Here is a 17,976-nt window from a genome sequence, read left to right on the forward strand (position 1 = left end):
GCTTCTGTCATTGGTTTTGATTTCCTGTATCATCCTTTTTTTTTTTTTTTTAATTTTAGCCATCTCCAGATTTATTTTTAATCCAGACCTCAGGTCCCCATCAGTCTGTAGTTAATTCATCCAGCTCCCTTCCCAGTTCCACCCCATGCTATAATGATTCTTCACAGTGCGTTCAGGTAACCAAGCAACAATGTGTTGGTTGATAATGTGTGAGTCTGTGCTAGATTATGACTTTATTAGTGGGTCATTGGATTTTTTTCTCATTAAAAAATGTATTTCTTCTCAATAGTAATTGACTAATTTGCGTATCACTGTATAAAAAGTGGGGATACAGGTATGATATAAGTGGTGAAGAGTGTTTTTACTCAGATTATGTAGGATCTGTGTAATTCATAAGTGAAATATTTCCTATATAAAGAAGTAACTCTAAATGTAGAATTAATTTTGTGTAGAAGCTTTACACAAACAATATACTTTCTGGTTTTGATAATTATATTCAAGACTATAAATCTTACCCATTTATTGAACATATATTACCATCTCTAGTAGAGTATATTTTTATTAAAAAAGGTTCTACCTGGTATTATACTAGCTTTTGTTCTTACATATTTTTACAGGGTTCTTTGCTTTAAGCAATATATTTTTGAGAAGTTGTAAATCAAGTTCTAGGTAAGGATTTTATGTCAGTGTTCAATAGGGGATTAACTAAAGGTAGGTTTGTTCCATTTTATAATAGGTATTGCAGTAACTTCATCAATTGCAATATAAAGCAAACTAAGTTGCAGAGAGGAGTACCTTAGAGTGGACCGTCGTCAGGGCGCTTTGTTACACAGAATGCCATGTTTTAAATGGCTTATGTTAAAATAGAATTTTACCTCTGAGTAATAATTTATAGTGTTTCTCTAGCAAATCTTGAATAGCTAGATATTTAAATTTTGTAGTGAGAAAATGTTTATTTCTAGTTACATTTTCTCTAAATTGTCTCACTTATATCTGTCCTGTCGTTTCCATTTTAATATGTTTGCATATACTGACCCTTGAATTTTTAACTTAAATCTAGTTTCTTTTCATCTTTTCGCATGCATCTATCAGCCTAGTGATTTAAGGAAACATCGTAGAAAGGTAAATTATTTAGAAATCCAACATACTTTTGTATCTCCACTATGTGTTGAAGAGTACCGATCATATTTTATGTAAATGTAACACTGTCTGGCTATATATGAATAATGGACATTTTAGAGAAAGTGTTGAAGCTGACCTGGCACTTTACATACAATTGTTCTGTTGGAAACTGGTCATTAGTGGTTTTCATAGAACACTGGGACAAATGTAGCAATTTGCCATTCTCCCGCTTTTTTGCCATGTAATTATTGCATGCTTATTTATAATAAACAAAGCCATAGATTTTAGATTTGGGGAAAACCAATTTTGGTAACAACAGCTGGCATTCCGTGGGCTGTTGCTGTAGGCAGGCACTGTACTGAGTGCTTTACCAATCTGCTATAATCTATTTAATCCTCACACCCACCTCTGTGAGAGATGGGTTACCGCTGTTGACCCACTTTACAGATGTGGAAACTGGAGCTTAAAGAGGTCACACAACGTGCAGTGCAGATTTGAGTGCACATGTGTCTGATTTCAAAACCTGCGCACCTGGCTGCTTCACCGTCCAGCCTTAATTCTGTCCAGATGCTCTGACCTCCTGGCAGCTTTCCTGTTGAGGAGGGAGGCTGGCTCTGTGCCTCTTCTCCCACACATAACTGGGAGCTGCGCCCCGTTTTCAGAGGAATCGCAGTATGATAGGGATAGGTCTGGTCTGTGGCTGTTCTCATGTTGACCCCAAATTTATACCTCATATCTTTCACGCTCTGGTCCGTGTTTTGGGTCCCCATGGAGAAAATGCCTGACGGTGCATTTGTGGGAGGACAGCCCTTCAGCTACACAGAGACACTTGCCCTCTAACAGAAGCCTGTGGTTTGGCCAGCAGCTATGTGTGCACTGCTCTGGTGAGCTGAGCAGTGCAGCAAGTTAGCAAGAATGCTAACTTGGGTCCAGATCCCAATGTTGTCACTGATTAGCTTATGTGTGCCTTTGGTTTACTCTTCCGTGAAATGAAGATAGTGGTAGAACAGTGCTTCTTAAGATGACCGCAGACCTTGCCTGCCTGTAGTGAGATAAGGAGCTTACACCAGCAGCAGGGCATGGCGCATGCCCGTGGTTCAGCTGACTGGTATTTCGTCTGGGTTATTTTGGTAGCCAGATTTTCTCAGTGAAGATAGCAATGTATTGGTTTACACTCAGGCACAATGACCTGGCCTCACCTGGTGACTGAGCAGCCCTGTTCTAGGGTGTGTGAGGGTTAATCATGTGTCTGTGAAGAGTGCCTGGCTTGGGGCAGATGCAGCCGCATGCACCTGTCGCCTTCTTCTCTGCTTCAGTGTTCTCAGTGTAGGCTAAGGCGACTTCCCTGCTCTCATGGCTCTTCCCATTCTAGTAGCGTCTGAGACAGGGTGGAGGCGGAAGCCTGGCAGGTCACAGCCACACCTTGCAATAGGAGTGCAGAGGGTGGAGCACAGGTGGCTGTGAGCCTGGGAGCCAGGCCATGCTCAGGGGCCTCTGTTGGGGCACATCGACTCGTGTGTCACTCCCCGTCCTCTTCTTTGTTTTTGTTTTTCTACACGAAACATTGTTTTACTAACTGAATTTTGAAACTGTTAAATTTCATATTCATAATTTCTAGCCAGGATAGCCTTTTGTTGTCTTGTGATGGTACTTAGAAATTAGGAAAGGATGCAGCATCTGTCTAGCTGTTAGCTAAAACTGGGTCCTAAATGAGCGCAGCCTCGTTTTGCACTAATCCACTTGGTTCTCCTTGAGCTCTTGTGGGACGGCAACGGGGTCAGTGTACTTCACACAATCCCATTTGAAAAGCAGAGGATAGCTGTTCAAATCTTACTGTTTATACAGGTACTTGCCGTGCATGTTTCAAGGAGACCTACCTCAGAACCAGAAAACATGAGTGTAGAAGTAGTACCCAGCTGGACCCTGCAGGGGTCAAGCTGCTCACTGTTGTTGCTGCCCCTGCTTCCCTCTGCATGTGCACACGCTAGCCTTCCATGACAAGAAGAACTGGGAGTCTGAAAGAGATCATCTTTTAATGATAAACCAGGATTATTTTATCTAAGCCATATGGAACTAAATGTTTTTAAACTCCATCATAAGTGCTTCAGTTCATAGCATCCCATCCAAACATTATTGAGAAATACAAGCCATATACATGGATGTTTGGGTCATGATCTGAGCTATTCCTTGTTTGGTTCCCCCACCCCCACCCAACAAAAATGTATTAATGGATTTGCCTAAAAGGTTTCTACCCTCTTTAGTATTCTTTTGCATGACATCGGGAGATAACATGTTTGTCAATGAGAATTAACACTATCTAAAATTGACAGTGATGCCATTTACAGGCATTGTTCAGATCCTTGCTGCCCCTTCCGAGAATGTCCTCATGACTTGCCTGGGATTCTAGGAAGGCAGGGCCTAGGGCTGCATGTCCCTGTGTCTGCATGGGCTCCGCCTTCATTCATGTGGAGGCAGCTGGGAGCCTGCTGCCCTGTGCTTGCTGTGCCACATGGCCCTGCTTCTCGTGAGCAAGACAGGCCTTCGCATGGCAGTAGACCAAAACAAGGCTATTTGTGCTGGCAGAGAGCATAGCTGATACATCTTCAAGTAAGTCTATGGTTATAGTTTAAGGCCTGCATGATTTTTTTTTTTTGCAGTGCACTGATAGCTAACCTTGCGCTTTTCTTCCCTAGTTGCCAGCATCCAGAGAGGAGGCGCGAGACGACAAGACAACGATAAAATGTGAAAGCTCCCCTCCGGCCTCCCCGAGGGCCCTCCGGGGAGACAGGCTGCATAAGGGGGCATTGCACACACTCAGCCATGAGGACGTCAGGGACGTGAGAAAGTGAGGAGCCCACGGGAAGACACGTGTCTGTCGGGCAGAGTTAGCTTGAGAAGAAAGGAGTTAAATGAGATCAGCAGTTTGTAGAAAAACTTCATTTCTTCAAATTCTACAAATTGACGCTTTTGAGAAATTTCTTTGTGTTCTTATTGGAGAATTTGCCAAGCAGATGATAGGTTTCTGGTTAGTGCTGCTCTGCAGGGCGGTCAGTGCCTCTCAGATGCCCTCCTTTGTTTTTATAAGCGGTAGAGAGGTCCACGTTGTCCTTACCCATTTATGAAGGGCTTCCTCTTGGGAGACCCATAAATTATTTTGTTTCTCCTATACTGTCCTTTGGGCTAGCTGGTTAGCTCAGTTAGTTAGAGTGCAGTCTTACAACATGAAGATCACGGGTTTGGATCCCTGTACTGGCCAGCTGCCCCAAAAAAGCTAACATATATATTTTTTCAAACTACTGTTTATTGAATTTCTGTTCTGTACAGGAGGTCGAAGGCGTGTGTGTTAGTCTTTACAGCTGCCCTGCAGCTAGTTAACTTTGCTTTTACTTCACAGCTGAGGATAGCAGGGTTGTGGGAGCTGCTAAGATGGGAACCCTGGTGGTTCTGCTTCCCAAGACTGTGCTTTTCCTGCTGCTGCTTCACTCGGCTGCCTAGGGACAATGCTCACTTGCTAAAGGACACCTCTGAGCCGGGCAGCCCAGCCCTGCATCAGATGGTGTGGAGTCAAGGCCCCCGGGGCAGAACTCCGCATCAGAGAGGATCTTGGCTTCCCAAGCACAGGTCTCCATGGTAGCATCCCTGGGAGCCTGCCTTCACTGTGCATCCTACACTTTATGAAGAAGATGTGTGTAAAGAGACTCAGAATGTTTGTTAGGAAGGTCAAGGAACGAGTGTTAAAATTGCAGTGTCCTAGTGTGTGAGAGTGGGATGTTCTGTTGTGACAGGGCCCATGCTAAAGATCCGTGTTCTCTCCTCGAAGCTCGACAGGCTCTCAGGACGGTCCCGTGAGCAATCCCAGCAGTAGTAACAGCAGCCAGGACTCGCTCCACAAAGCCCCAAAGAAGAAGGGCATCAAGTCCTCTATTGGCCGCTTGTTTGGCAAGAAAGAAAAGGGCCGACCTGGACAAGCTGGCAAAGAATCATTAGGACACGGTGGGTTGGGGTTAGCTCACTTCTTCACTGTTGGGACTGGGGAGGAGAGGGAGCTGTCAGTTCTGTGCCTGCTGTGTGCTTGACTGGCAGTTCTCGCAGGGTGCCCTCCATGCTGTGTTCTCCATGGAGCAGGTGTGTGAAGGCGGTCGGTGCATGTGTGAACCAAAGAACAAAGGATCCCGTTCATTTGCCCTGAGTAATTTAGCCACTTGTAGAGATAACAGCTTTACTGTCTCAGGCATTTTGGTTGTGTTTGGTTGTCTAGTCAGAAACAGTCTTTAGAAATTATTTAATTCTGTACCTGCAAATACCCATCCACCTATTTATGAAAGGATATAACTTTGCCATATTGATTTACTTTCAATTTTTGGGCTGTTCTGCTTCCTCATAGCTGGTGTTTCAGAGACAGATAATGCATCTCAAGATGCCTTGGCACTGAGCAAATTGGGAGGACAGGCTGAAAAAAATCGTAAACTTCAAAAAAAGTAAGTTTTTTATTATTTCTCCATCTAAGTGAACAGTGTTCCATTGTGCCTAATTGTTAACTCATGTTTATTTATTAAACGTAATATCTGGCTATACAAATACATTATCTTCTGAAGGATTAACCTAAAGCCTTCGTGAAACCATTCTTTCTGGAGGACTTAGAGCAAGTGTGAAATTTTGAGAACACTCCAGGGGACTCTCAGTCCATGGAGGAAAGTTGTCTTTCTAGGAGATGTTATGGGGGAGAGTGTGACTCTCAGCATGCCTGTGCGTCCGTTCTCTCGTCTGTAAGGCAGCAGGAAGGGGTAGTACACACCCCTATGGCTTTTGTGAGTATTAAGTGGGGTGACGTACGGCAAGTGCTTTCAGCAGTGCAGCAAGTTGTAGCTGAGCCACAGCCGCGTCCGCTGGTGATTGTTGCTGGCCAGCACTCAGAGTGTGCCGTTCATGCCAGAGATTGGCCTGGAAACATACACCATGTTGTACTTTTTCTCTTCCTGTAGGTGTTGTACTCTCATCTTAAATAAACTCTAGATTTTGTAATCTATTGAATTTAATTCTAAACTAAGTCTTGGTTCTGAAAGTAAGTAATAATTTTTGGAATGGCTTTCAGCGAAGGAGCACACTGGCATTGTGATAACCCACGGTATAGGCACAAAGTCTTAGTCGGTTAGAGCATGGTGTTATAACACCATGGTCAAGGGTTTGGATCCCTGTACTGGCCAGCCACCAAAAAGAAAAATAAAAAAGACAATGTCCAGTGATCTGATAAATGAAAAATGAAACTAAACCCACTTCTGCAACAAAGTGGCAGTTGGTACAAGGGTACGTCAAAAGGTTCATGGAAAAATAGAATTGGATAATATAACTCTTTCCATGAATTTTTTTCTTTTCTTAGTTACTGGCTGGTACAGGGATCAAACCCTGGACCTTGGTGTTATCAGCACCGCACTCTAACCAACTGAGCTAACCAGCCAGCCTGCCGTGAACTTTTTGAAGTTCCTTCATGCCTTCTGGGATGTAAGAGCTGAGCTTGAGAATGGGGAAGGAAATCAAAGCCGAGATGGGGTGGCTAACACCAGGCCTTGAGATAGAGTGAAACTTGATGGGTTTTTTGATAAATCTGGCTATGGGAAAAATTGCTTGACTACTCTTAAGTGTCCTAAGAAGCCAACACCGGTCTGGAGCTTGGAGCCCAAAGGCACTGGCCCCAGGATTACACTAGAGCCATGCGGACCCTCTATGCCAGAGACCAGTTTGCCTTCAGTCCCTAGAGCTGCCAGTTGATTTTTCTGTTGTGAAATCTACCAAGTTCTAGTTCTCTTCTCAGAAGTCATAATAATCATATTGACTGGCATATCCACTGATTATATATCAGGTAAAGTGCTATTTTGCTAACACCACCATAGGAATACTCAGTCTTTTGGTTTCCTGTAAATGGAAATTTGTAGAAACCACTTAACTGCAAAATCTGATTTGAATGTTGCTATCTTTGAACTAGGTAAAAATGTTTTAAAGTAACATAAAAATGTTTTAAAGTTTCACACAGCCATTGGGCTATGTGAAAAGTAAAATTAGAGCCAGGCCTTTTGCCTCGTGGAACCATGCTAGGAAAACTGTCCCTGGATTTTGCTGATGTGCTGTTTCTCATCCTCGCACTCACTGTAATACAAACAATAAGATTTGTGGCAGTGTGCAGTGTGCTCCTCCCACCCTCTTCCACCCCGAGTCTGTCATTCATGTAGGAGAACAAACAGTAAAAAGAGCCCAAAACATTTCACTCCATTTTTTAAGTGTATTGTGTAATTCTGAGGATGTATGTTTGAGCCCTTGGGTGTATGAGGACAGCCTTTGAATTATTTGCCTGAGCATGTGATTAAATCTCATGTTGGCTTTGTGTACATGTGTGTGCATATGTATGTGTGTGTGCATGCTTGTTGGTTGTAGGTAGATTGCTCTGGAGCTGTGATATTCAAATTTATGCCCTTGGCTCTCAACAACTGATTCCGTGTTGTCATAGCTGTTACTGAGTGTCTAGGAGGGTCTTTCTCTGTGCTTTATGGTCATGCATAGGATACGTGTGTGAGTTCATCTAAATGCAGTGGGCCAATTCAAGTTTTGTGAGACCCTGAAAAAGCCTGGTAGTATTAGTCCTTTTTGTGTTGCTATAACAGAAATTACCTGGGTAATTTATAAAAAACAGAAGTTTATTTGGCTTACGATTCTAGGACAGCTGCATCTGGCACGGGCCTCAGGCTGCTTCTACTGATGGCAGAAAGCGGCAGGCAGCTGGTGGGTACAAGCAGACCACATGGCGAGAGGAAGCAAGGTGGGGGGGGGTGCCAGGGTCTTTTAAACAACCAGCTCTCGTGGGAACTAATAGAGCAAGATCTCACTCATTAATCCCTCCACCTAGGAAGAGCATTAATCCATTCATGAGGGATCTGTCCCTGTGACTCAAACAGCTTCCAGCACTGCCACATTGGGAATCAGATTTCCACATGAGTTTTGGTGGGACAACACATCCAAACTCTATTATTCTGCCCCTGGCCCCCCAAAACACTCACATACAAAATACAATCATTCCATCCCAACAGTCCCAAAAGTCTTAGCTCATTCCAACACCGACTTAAAAGTCCAAAGTCTCATCTGAGACCAATGGCAGAACTCCTTCCAGCTGTGAACCTGTAAAAGTCAAAACCAAATTTATCTACTGCCAAGATACAGTGGTGGAACAGATATTGGGTATACATTCCCATTCCAAAAGGGAGGAATACACCAGAAAAACGGAGAAACAGGCCCCAAACAAGTCTGAAACCAGAAGGGCAGACATTACATCTTAAAGCTCCAAAATAATCTTCTTTGACTCCAAGTCCTGCATCCTGGGCACAATGGGGCATTTGGGCCCCAAAAGCCTCGGGCAGCCTCACTCCCACAGCTCTGCCAGGCATAGCCTTGCCTGCAGCTTTTCTAGACCTGCATTGCACTTTACCAGTGGCCCTGCAGTTCTGGGGTCCTGGGGGCCAGCCCCACTGCCTTGGCTCTACTAGACATTTCCCTGGTGGGGGCTCCGACCCCACTTTCCTGCTTGGCATTGCTCTAGTAGATGTTCTGTGCGGCAGCTCTGCCCCTATGGCAGGTCTCTTCTTCAGTCCCCAGGTTTTTCCATACACCCTCTGAAGTCTGGGTGGAGACTGCCACGCCCTCCACTGCTCTCATGTCCTGCTGGCCTGCAGACTTAACACGACATGGACTCCACTGAGGTTTCAGGCTTAAACTCTTCAGAGCTGCTGCACAAACCACACTTGGGGGCTGTTGGAGGCACGGCTGCTTCAGCCAGAGTAGCTGGGTTGCAGGGAGCAGGTTCCCGAGGGCAGCTGTGCCCCAGGTCGGTCCTCCCGGATGACTCAGTCCTTCCAGGCCTCAGTGCCTGTGATGGGTGGGGGACTCTTCCAGATTTCTGAAATGTCTTTCATGTTTTTTTCCCATTGTCCTGGTTAGTAGCATCTGGCTGCCTCACCACCAAGCTAATGTCTTTAGCAACCAGTTTATCTGCTTCACCCTTGCATTTTCCTCCTGCTTTCCCTTTCTCTACCACATGGCAAGGCTGCAAATTTTCCAAAACTCTGCTTCCCTTTTAAATTCTGGCTTCCCTTTTAAATTCTCCCTTTCTCTACCACATGGCAAGGCTGCAGATTTTCCAAAACTCTGCTTCCCTTTTAAATTCTGGCTTTACATCTTGCCTTCCCTTTTAAATTCTGGCTTTACATCATGCCTTTGCCACCATAACTCAGAGTAGGCTGTTAAAAGTAACCATGCAGCTTCCTTAATGCTTTGCTGCTTGGAAATTTCTTCCACCAAATGCTCTGGTTCACAGCTCTTAAGTCCCACCTTCCACAAAGTCCAAGGGCATGGACACAATGCAGCCAAGTTTCTTGCTGTGGTGTAGCAAGGATTATCTTTTGTTCAATTCCCAGTAAGTTCCTCATTTCTGTCTGAGACCTCATCATCTGCATGGCCTTTACTGTCCACGTTTCTATCAGCATTCTGGTCACAACCATTTAACCAATCTCTAAAATGTTCCAAACTTTCCCTCATCTTTTTGTCTTCTTCTAAGTCTCCAAACACCTCCAACCTTTGCCTGTTACCCAGTTCCAAAGCTGCAGCCACATTTTCAGGTATTTGTATAGTAACACCCCACTCCTCGGTACCAATTTTCTTTATTAGTCAGTTTTGTGTTGCTATAACAGAAATACCTGAAACCGGGTAATGTATAAAGAACAGAGGTTTATCTTGCTTACAATTCTGGGACAGCTGCATCTGGCACGGGCCTCAAGCTGCTTCTACTTATGGCAGAAAGCTGCAAGCAGCCTGTGGGTACAAGCAGATCACATGGTGAGAGGAAGCAAAGGGGGGGCGGGGAGGTGCCAGGGTCTTTTAAACAACCAGCTCTCGCAGGCACTAATAGAGTGTGAACTCACTCATTAATCCCCACCTAGGGAGAGCATTAAAATCCATTCATGAGGGATCTGCCTCTGTGACTCAAAACAGCTTCCAGCACTGCCACACTGGGGATCAGATTTCCACATGAGTTTTGGTGGGGACAACACATCCAAACTATCAGCATGTATTTTCAAAATCAGTCTTGGGGTCTAGGATTTGATCCTAAATGGAGAAGGCCCATCCCCAGAGGAGCAGCATTGCCTGTCTGCAGTGGAGCCATCGCTCATCCAGCCTGTGCAGCAGCTGAAGCACAGTGGCTCTCTGTAAACTGGGGATGCAGATAAGAGCGAGACAGAAGCACAGCAGTGAAGTGTGTGGCATCTTATAGCAGAGGTAGGAAGCAAATATCGGCAAAGACTACATGAATCGTCTGTTTGCTTCTGGCATTATAGTTGGGGGCCACAGAGTCAGGGCAATTGGTAAAAACTTAATTAACCCCCAGGGATACTGGCTTGTAACTCAGATTCTTCAGAACAGAGTTAGATGCTCCTGGAAGACTTAGGATGCAAAGAAATACAGAGGCATTTTAGAAGGAGGTCTGTCAGTTACCGTGTTTTAAGCTTTGGGCTAATGGACAGAAAAGGTCTTATTACTTAGAGAGCTGAGCAATAAAGGAGCAGCTGCTCCTCCTTCGGTCAGATGCTGCTGAGGGGTAGTGTTTGTCAGGTCTGTTTCTGTGGTTGTGGTAAAGTAGGAACAAAATGGATGGTTGTTAGTTACTAGGAAGTGTTCTTATGGGTAAACACGTAAACACCCATATGGGCAGTTGGGTGAGTAGGTAAAGTCTACATCAATGTCTGATGTATACAAGTCACAAATTAAGGAAATCGGCTGTCTGCATTAGGGCATTCTTAGTAGCAAGTGGAAGAAACACAATTCTGAGATCAAGCAGAAAAGGAGGGATATGGTTGTTCACATAACCAGGCACCACAAAGAGCCAGTGTGGAGCTGGCCTCGGGCATCTCTGCATTACGGACTCTGCCTCCCTTCCACGTGGCGACCTTCTTCACACGATTGGGAACAGTTCCCCCAGAGAAAGCGGGCTCTAGTGTTCCCACCTGGGGTGCTAGCCCTGGTCAGCTCCTGGATTTGGTCTTAGGGATCATGAGTGGCCTGGCGGGAAGGGGCCGGGACACACACAGAGGCCTGGGCCAGCTGTGTCTCCTCAACCTTCTCCCTCACTGCCCGACTTTAGAGGTGTCCTCCTACCTCCACTGTCTAAACACTGTTTCCACTGCTGCGTCTGAACCCTGGGCCTGATCTCTAAAAACTCAGGAGCATGTCCATGCTAGAAAAGGCTTTGTATGAAAGCTGACAGTCACTGGCAGGAAGAGGGTGCTGGTGAAGTTCAGAGCAGCATACACCACTCTCCAAATAATGGAATGAAAGGACTGTTTTTTAACTCCATATTCCTTGTTTATAGTGAATATATAGTACATTTTAAAAAATGAAGTCTGGCAAAGTGCCAAGGATGCATTACCTATTTATCTGGCTTCAGAATGAACGTGATCTGAAAGCCCTCCTGACCTGGCAGCAGTAAAATCCCCCTTCTCGTGGCCAGGCCGCAAATGCCCAAGGACTTAGCACTTAACCATGTTGTCAGAGTTCAGATCCATCCCTGGGGTTGATTTGTCAAGGAATTATTTGCACTACTTTGTATGGCTTATCTGAGTGTTTAACTAAGTTATAGCAGCTGCCTTTGAGGAGAGTTTGTCTTAAGGAAACAGAAAGTAGGGTTTAAATCAGCCAATTCACGATTCATGCCACACAGGGAGACCCTTTTCCCCTCCCATTCCACACACTGCCTCGGGTCGAGATGATCACAGTTCCATTGGTCGGTTTCTTTCTTTATGAATAGCCTTGCTCATTTTAGTTAGGGAATTTTATAATTTTTTACTGTATTTGAGATACTAAAACATTTATTCCATTCTCTGACATATAAGTAATTATTGCTAGATAATTGTAATATTTATTATCCCCTGGAAAACTAAGGTTGACATAAGGAATACTTGAAATTTTATGTGAAACATTCTGCTTAGGAGGATGAGCTTTAATTGTACATAGACTCTACATTATTAAGAATTCTATTAAATTTATTGAAGAGCCCATGTTTATTTTTAGAAATAAAAGATTTCTATGGTATAGAACATAGAAATATTATAGAAAACTAGCTGACAAATAATGACTTAGGAATTTAAAAGTGACTTGGGGATGCCCACCTGTGCAGACTAAATGTTCCTGTCCTCTCTGCTCCAGTGTCATCTTCTGTCCTAGGCTTTTTGTTTTTAAAACTAATTAGTCTCTTTTTGAAAGCCTTGTAGGTAAACACTTGAGAAATAAGATGAGGTTTGGGCCGAGCCTGTGGCGCACTCGGGAGGGTACCGCGCTGGGAGCGCAGCGACGCTCCCAGCGGCCGCGGGTTCGGATCCTATATAGGAATGGCCGGTGCACTCACTGGCTGAGTGAGTGCCGGTCACGAAAAAGAAAAAAAAAAAAAAAAAAAGAAATAAGATGAGGTTCACCAGATTTACAGTGTTATCTCTCATGTATCAGTGTTAGACCGAATCATTTTTAAAGATGTTGATATGGTACAGTCATGACTTGGGTATTTAAAAATAAGGCATACAGAATATTTCTTATCACACACAGGAACGCGTGGCCAGGACTCAGCCCTGAGGTGGTCAGTGACATGTCAGTTCTTGGCACTCGTGATCTGTTCTGTGCTGAGACAGTTGTTGGGATTTCAGATCTTCTGGATAGAAAGCGTATGGATTAAACCACAGATGACCCAGTGACTTAATTTAGCGAATACTTGTCTAGCTAAATATCAGTGTCCAAGAGAAACAGCATTCGTTCCGTGCTTGCTGTATTAGATCACAGCATTTTTAGTGTTAAAAATATGCACTATGTTTTTTGTTTGTTTTTGGTTAAATGCTAAACATTTTTAAAGACTCTTAAAGAGATAGATGCCTTTGTTCAGACCCAGGTGTGGTTTCCTCCTCCTAGATATTTTTCTTCATTGTTTAAAAGAGAAATAGTGATTATATTTTTCCTTGAATGTCCTATTACCTTGAATATGAAGACTGTGCTAGTGTTTATTAGCAGTCTCTGCTGGTAACAATTCTTTAATTCTGTAAGGAGATGGTGGTTCTGTAGAGAATCAGAGGGAGTCAGTCAACATTTCTTCACTCAGATGTTCTTTGTAGTTTGTACAAAACTAGTATTAAATGGGTGGTGTTGGTAATATTAAAGCTGTGGAAGATCAAAGGAAAATGACCTGAATATATATTGTTATACTTTTGAAAATGCTCAAACAGAATACTTCAGTTAAATTCTTTTATGTATGCATGTAATAGTGATTCTTAAATTTTGGGTATCTTCCTATTTGTAGGCATGAATTGCTTGATGAAGCCCGAAGACAAGGTTTGCCTTTTGCCCAGTGGGATGGGCCGACCGTAGTTGTGTGGTTGGAGGTATATCCTAATTTTACTACTGAGCTTAGTGTGTTACATGATGTGACTTTACTGAACCATCTCGTAGACTGGTCCTAACGTTCTGGCCTTCTTGTTTCCTGTCTCCAGCTCTGGGTGGGGATGCCTGCCTGGTATGTAGCTGCCTGCCGAGCCAATGTGAAGAGTGGGGCCATCATGTCGGCCCTGTCGGACACCGAGATCCAGCGGGAGATCGGCATCAGCAACCCCCTGCATAGGCTGAAGCTGAGGCTGGCCATCCAAGAGATCATGTCTCTTACCAGCCCGTCCGCCCCTCCCACGTCGCGAACGGTATGTCCAAGGAAAACTTCTTTGAAGGTAGCATTCCCCTGCTTACATTGCTTCTCCAGTTCTTTATAAACTCATCTGGTGTAGTTCTAATTTAAGATTTTGTTGTTCAAATACATTAGAACTTTTAATTCGTGGGAATTGAATGGTCAAAAGAAACTTTATTAAATGGTTTTATAGAATGGCATTGTAATATGCAAATGAGGGTTCTTTAAAAGGTAGAATACACAAATTTGAGTATTAATTTATCAAAATTGACTTGGTCTAAGGGCTTCTTGAGAATGATAAAGGTAACATTTTTAAGTACATACTTTGTGCTTAAACTTTTTAAAATTTATTTCCTATTTATTTCTTGATTCAAACTGAGTGAATCATTAGCATTTGCACTGTACCTAAGGACATCTGCTAAGCAAATAATAGTGTAAATGTTCTTTAAATTTTGTTGAATATAATATACGTAGAGAAGAATGCTCATTAAGTGTAACAGTGAAATGAATTTGTACGATCCAAACACCCCTGTGCAGTCGGCACCCACATTGAGAAAAGGGGCTTGACCAGGGCCCTGGAAGACCCTCACACTCCTCCTACGTCACTGCTCCATCCGCAAGGGGTAGAGGCCTGACTCCTGGCACTACAGAGGGGTCTGTCTTCTCTTTTATATAAATGGCATCATGCAGCATTTACTCTTTTGTATCCAACTTCTTTCACGTGACGTTATGTTTGTCAGTTCATCCATATCATTTCCTGTGGAAGAAGGATTTTAAGGAGTGAGGTTTTTGTGTCTATTGCAGAGTACTGGCTCTTCCAGGAACCTTAGAAGCATCTATTTATATAAAGGGGAAAAAAGGTCACTGGTTGCTTTGTAAACAGTGTTTTACTCTATTTGACTTGTCTGGCCTATTAGTGCTTTCCATTTTGGGAGCTTTGGATCCTGGGAGCTCAGGATTTCAAGCAGTTGACAAATTTTACTAGAACAGTTTAAAACTGTTCTAATAAAAACATTAATGGTTACTGGGAGGTAAGGGCAGGCCAACTCCTAATTTGTAAAGTTCAGACTTTTTACATTGGCTGGATACACACACTCTGCTTTTAGTTTACCGTGGAAAGAAAACAAACTCTTGTTAAGAGATAAAGAACCACACAGGCTTTTTTTTTTCTTCTTTAAAAGATGACTGGTAAGGGGATCTTAACCCTTGACTTGGTGTTGTCAGCACCACGCTCAGCCGGTGAGCAAACCAGCCATCCCTTTATAGGATCCGAACCCGTGGCCTTGGTGTTATCAGCACCACACTCTCTCAAGTGAGCCACGGGCCGGCCCTAGAACCTCACAGACTTACTTCTCTGAATAGCAGGTCAAGGCCTGATTCAGGGTTCCCCAGTTACTTTACAAAAAAAGTGTTAAGGCTTTTTTGTTTTTTTTATTTTTTGTTTTCCTAGTGAAAGAATTATGGTAATGAACAGTAACCTTTGTGCTCACCTGTGGCTCAGAGAACGCTTTTCCCAGCAGAATGCTTTGTCAACAGCAACCAATCTGTTCCCCAGTTGTTTCAGCCTTTCTAAAAATGGAGGTGCTTTGTGGTTTTTCCAAAGCTTTTATAAACTGTCTTCGCAAAGGTAGTTTCTTGTGAGTTCAGTTTAATGAGTAGTGGTGAAGAACATGCCTCATTTAAGGCAGTCTCTCCACACTGTCAGGCACAGGAGTAAAAATCTGCTTCCTCAGGGTGGCCACGGCTGATGGGTGGTGGCCATCCGGCTCGTCTGCCTCTGATGGGTGCATGGGCTGGTGTTTGTGGCGTGTCGATGTTGCTGGCACTCTGTGACTTGGTCAACCCACTCCCTGCCTCTTTGGTTCTCTCTGGTTTGGTTGTCCAGGCCGAGAGGTCCCATCACTGGAGTGTCTGCTGAGCAGAGTCTTAAAACAGTAAAGCAGTTTTGTGCAGTGTTCTTTGTTCTTAATATTTGGATAAGACTGTTTTAAATATATTGAATCAATAGTTACTTGAGAGTTACTCAGAATTTTCAAACGAACAAAACGTGTTTTCTAAAAATTTGTTGTACCTTGGGGTGAGCATGGCATCTGCAGCTCTGGAAATCGAGTGCTGTTTCTGTGCTGTTGATGACACAGCGCTAACAGGGTGTGGTTATTCTTTAAAAGGGGCGGGCTTGTGTTAATGTTCTGTCCTGTTCTGTACGGGGACATCTGCAGTGAAAAGGTGTGAGGAGTGACCTTTGCCCCACAGCTCTCCTCTGTGCCTGTAGCTCATGTGTGTGCCCCTCTCCTCTTTGTCACTGCTTCCCTTGCCCTGGATGTGGTTGGTGCACGGGGGTCACCTTAGACCACAGGGACTGTCTGGTTAACTCACGAAGAAATGGAAACGCTCGCAGCCACACCGCAAACGGTCAGTCATGCGCGCACCCTTGCTCCTCGTGGTGTGTTTCCACTTAAGCCGTCTGGGTGCTTCGCCTTTTTGTTGAAAACAAAAATGTTACTTTACATTTAGTTGTTCCAGATAAATATTTCCTTTAGTTATTAATTGAATATGTAAAATAGAATTTGTATTTTATTTTAGATTTTTTTCAGGAACTTAACGTTGGTAGACTTGCTATATTTAGGATAGATTTAATTCACCTCTCCTTTTGGAGAGACCTTAGCTTAAGCACTCTGTTGTGATTGTCTAGCTGGAGCTTTCTCCTTTCATCGATGTGCTTGGCATGGAAAGAGTCTATCCTTGCATGAGAAATTGGAATTGTTGGTTTTGCATGAGTTTTGCATGATGCTTTGATATTTTGAACTTTTTTACTCTGTTAAGGTGCACCTCCCTACAAAGTTTATTTGCTTGTGTTACTAAACTCACCAATACTAATAGTTATGTTCTTTTGCATTCCTAACCACGTAACATCAGGAAGATGAGGAGGGAAGCTGGGCTCAGGTTGGAGTCTTTCTATGATATACTCTTTACTATATGTACAGCAACAAAAAGCAATTAGAATATGAAAGTCTGTGTAATTTGCTTTTCTTGATGTTTCTAGAATCTTAATTTATTCAGAGTATTGTTAATGATTGGAAAGCATTAGTCAGGCAAAGAATAGGATTAAAGAGTACGTCTCATGGACAATTTTGAACATTTCTCATATGTAGCCATGGTAGTTATTTTTAATTAACATAGGTTGCTCTGTTTAACATGTGCTCTTTTATACAGAGTCCCGTGGCTGAGGCAGCTTCTAAGATTAACTTGCTTCTGGGTTAATGGTATTCTAATACATTTTTAAATGCAAAAAGTTGGCATGGTGACTTTTCCCCTGAGTCTTTCTGTTGGTTTCTTACTAAATACTATCCTAATACTGGGTCCACTTAAAGGTTTTCTACTAATGGAATTCTCAGAAATGAAGTCTCTTCTCACTTAATGTGCATTTGAATTTTCAGCTCCCCAGTTCTTCAACTCACAGAAGGCCATGTCCTCGTTGTTTTGTAGCCTTGATGTTCAGACAGTTTAATGAAATGACATTGGTTCTTTCTGTGTTAATCTGCCAGCATTGCTGTCTGTTGTGCTATAGGTCTTGATGACAGATCATAGCTGCAGGTGTGGAGAGGCAGCTCTTCTTGGGACTCTCACCACTGGCCAGTGACTCTACATCTGAAAAAAATCAAAATAATCTTAAATCAGAATTTTCCTAATTAAAGGGTGATGGTTGAACAACTGGTTTTTTCTATTTGCAGTCCTATGGTTTAGCCAATTATGTTGCTTTTTTTTTTTTTTTTTTTTAAGATAGGAATAGCTATAATATGATTCTATGGGTTTCTCCCTCATACTTAAGCATTCTGTGCCTCTCCTCCACATAAATAACCTTATTAATTATTAAACTAGTTAGATATTTCTTTACAAGGCCAGTAATGACCATCAGTGAATTAAGCAGGGTGCATTTCATAACTATTTAAATTTCAGTGTATTTACATTAAGAAGCAGAACTTGTCAGCAAGTCAGTATGCAGTTGCCAGTGTCAGAGGCATAAAGTGTAAATTAAATAAGCTTAACTTTTGCTCTTCACAGTGGGAATATAGACAAGAAGGGCCATGCTGATGACTCTGGAATTA

General features: G+C 43.2%; 1 protein-coding gene across 1 annotated transcript in view; it reads left to right on the plus strand.

Moving 5' to 3' along the window:
- Positions 1-17,976, plus strand: part of PPFIA1 (PTPRF interacting protein alpha 1) — a 93,171-nt gene that overhangs the window by 64,426 nt on the left and 10,769 nt on the right. Inside the window, exons 18-23 of the mRNA XM_063095652.1 lie at positions 60-176; positions 3,816-3,967; positions 4,943-5,115; positions 5,507-5,600; positions 13,496-13,577; positions 13,686-13,886. Coding sequence (XP_062951722.1) covers positions 60-176; positions 3,816-3,967; positions 4,943-5,115; positions 5,507-5,600; positions 13,496-13,577; positions 13,686-13,886 — 819 coding nt within the window. The remainder of the gene's footprint in view (positions 1-59; positions 177-3,815; positions 3,968-4,942; positions 5,116-5,506; positions 5,601-13,495; positions 13,578-13,685; positions 13,887-17,976) is intronic.

The sequence above is a fragment of the Cynocephalus volans genome, chromosome 4, assembly GCF_027409185.1.
Source record: "Cynocephalus volans isolate mCynVol1 chromosome 4, mCynVol1.pri, whole genome shotgun sequence".
NCBI classification, from domain to species: Eukaryota; Metazoa; Chordata; class Mammalia; order Dermoptera; family Cynocephalidae; genus Cynocephalus; species Cynocephalus volans.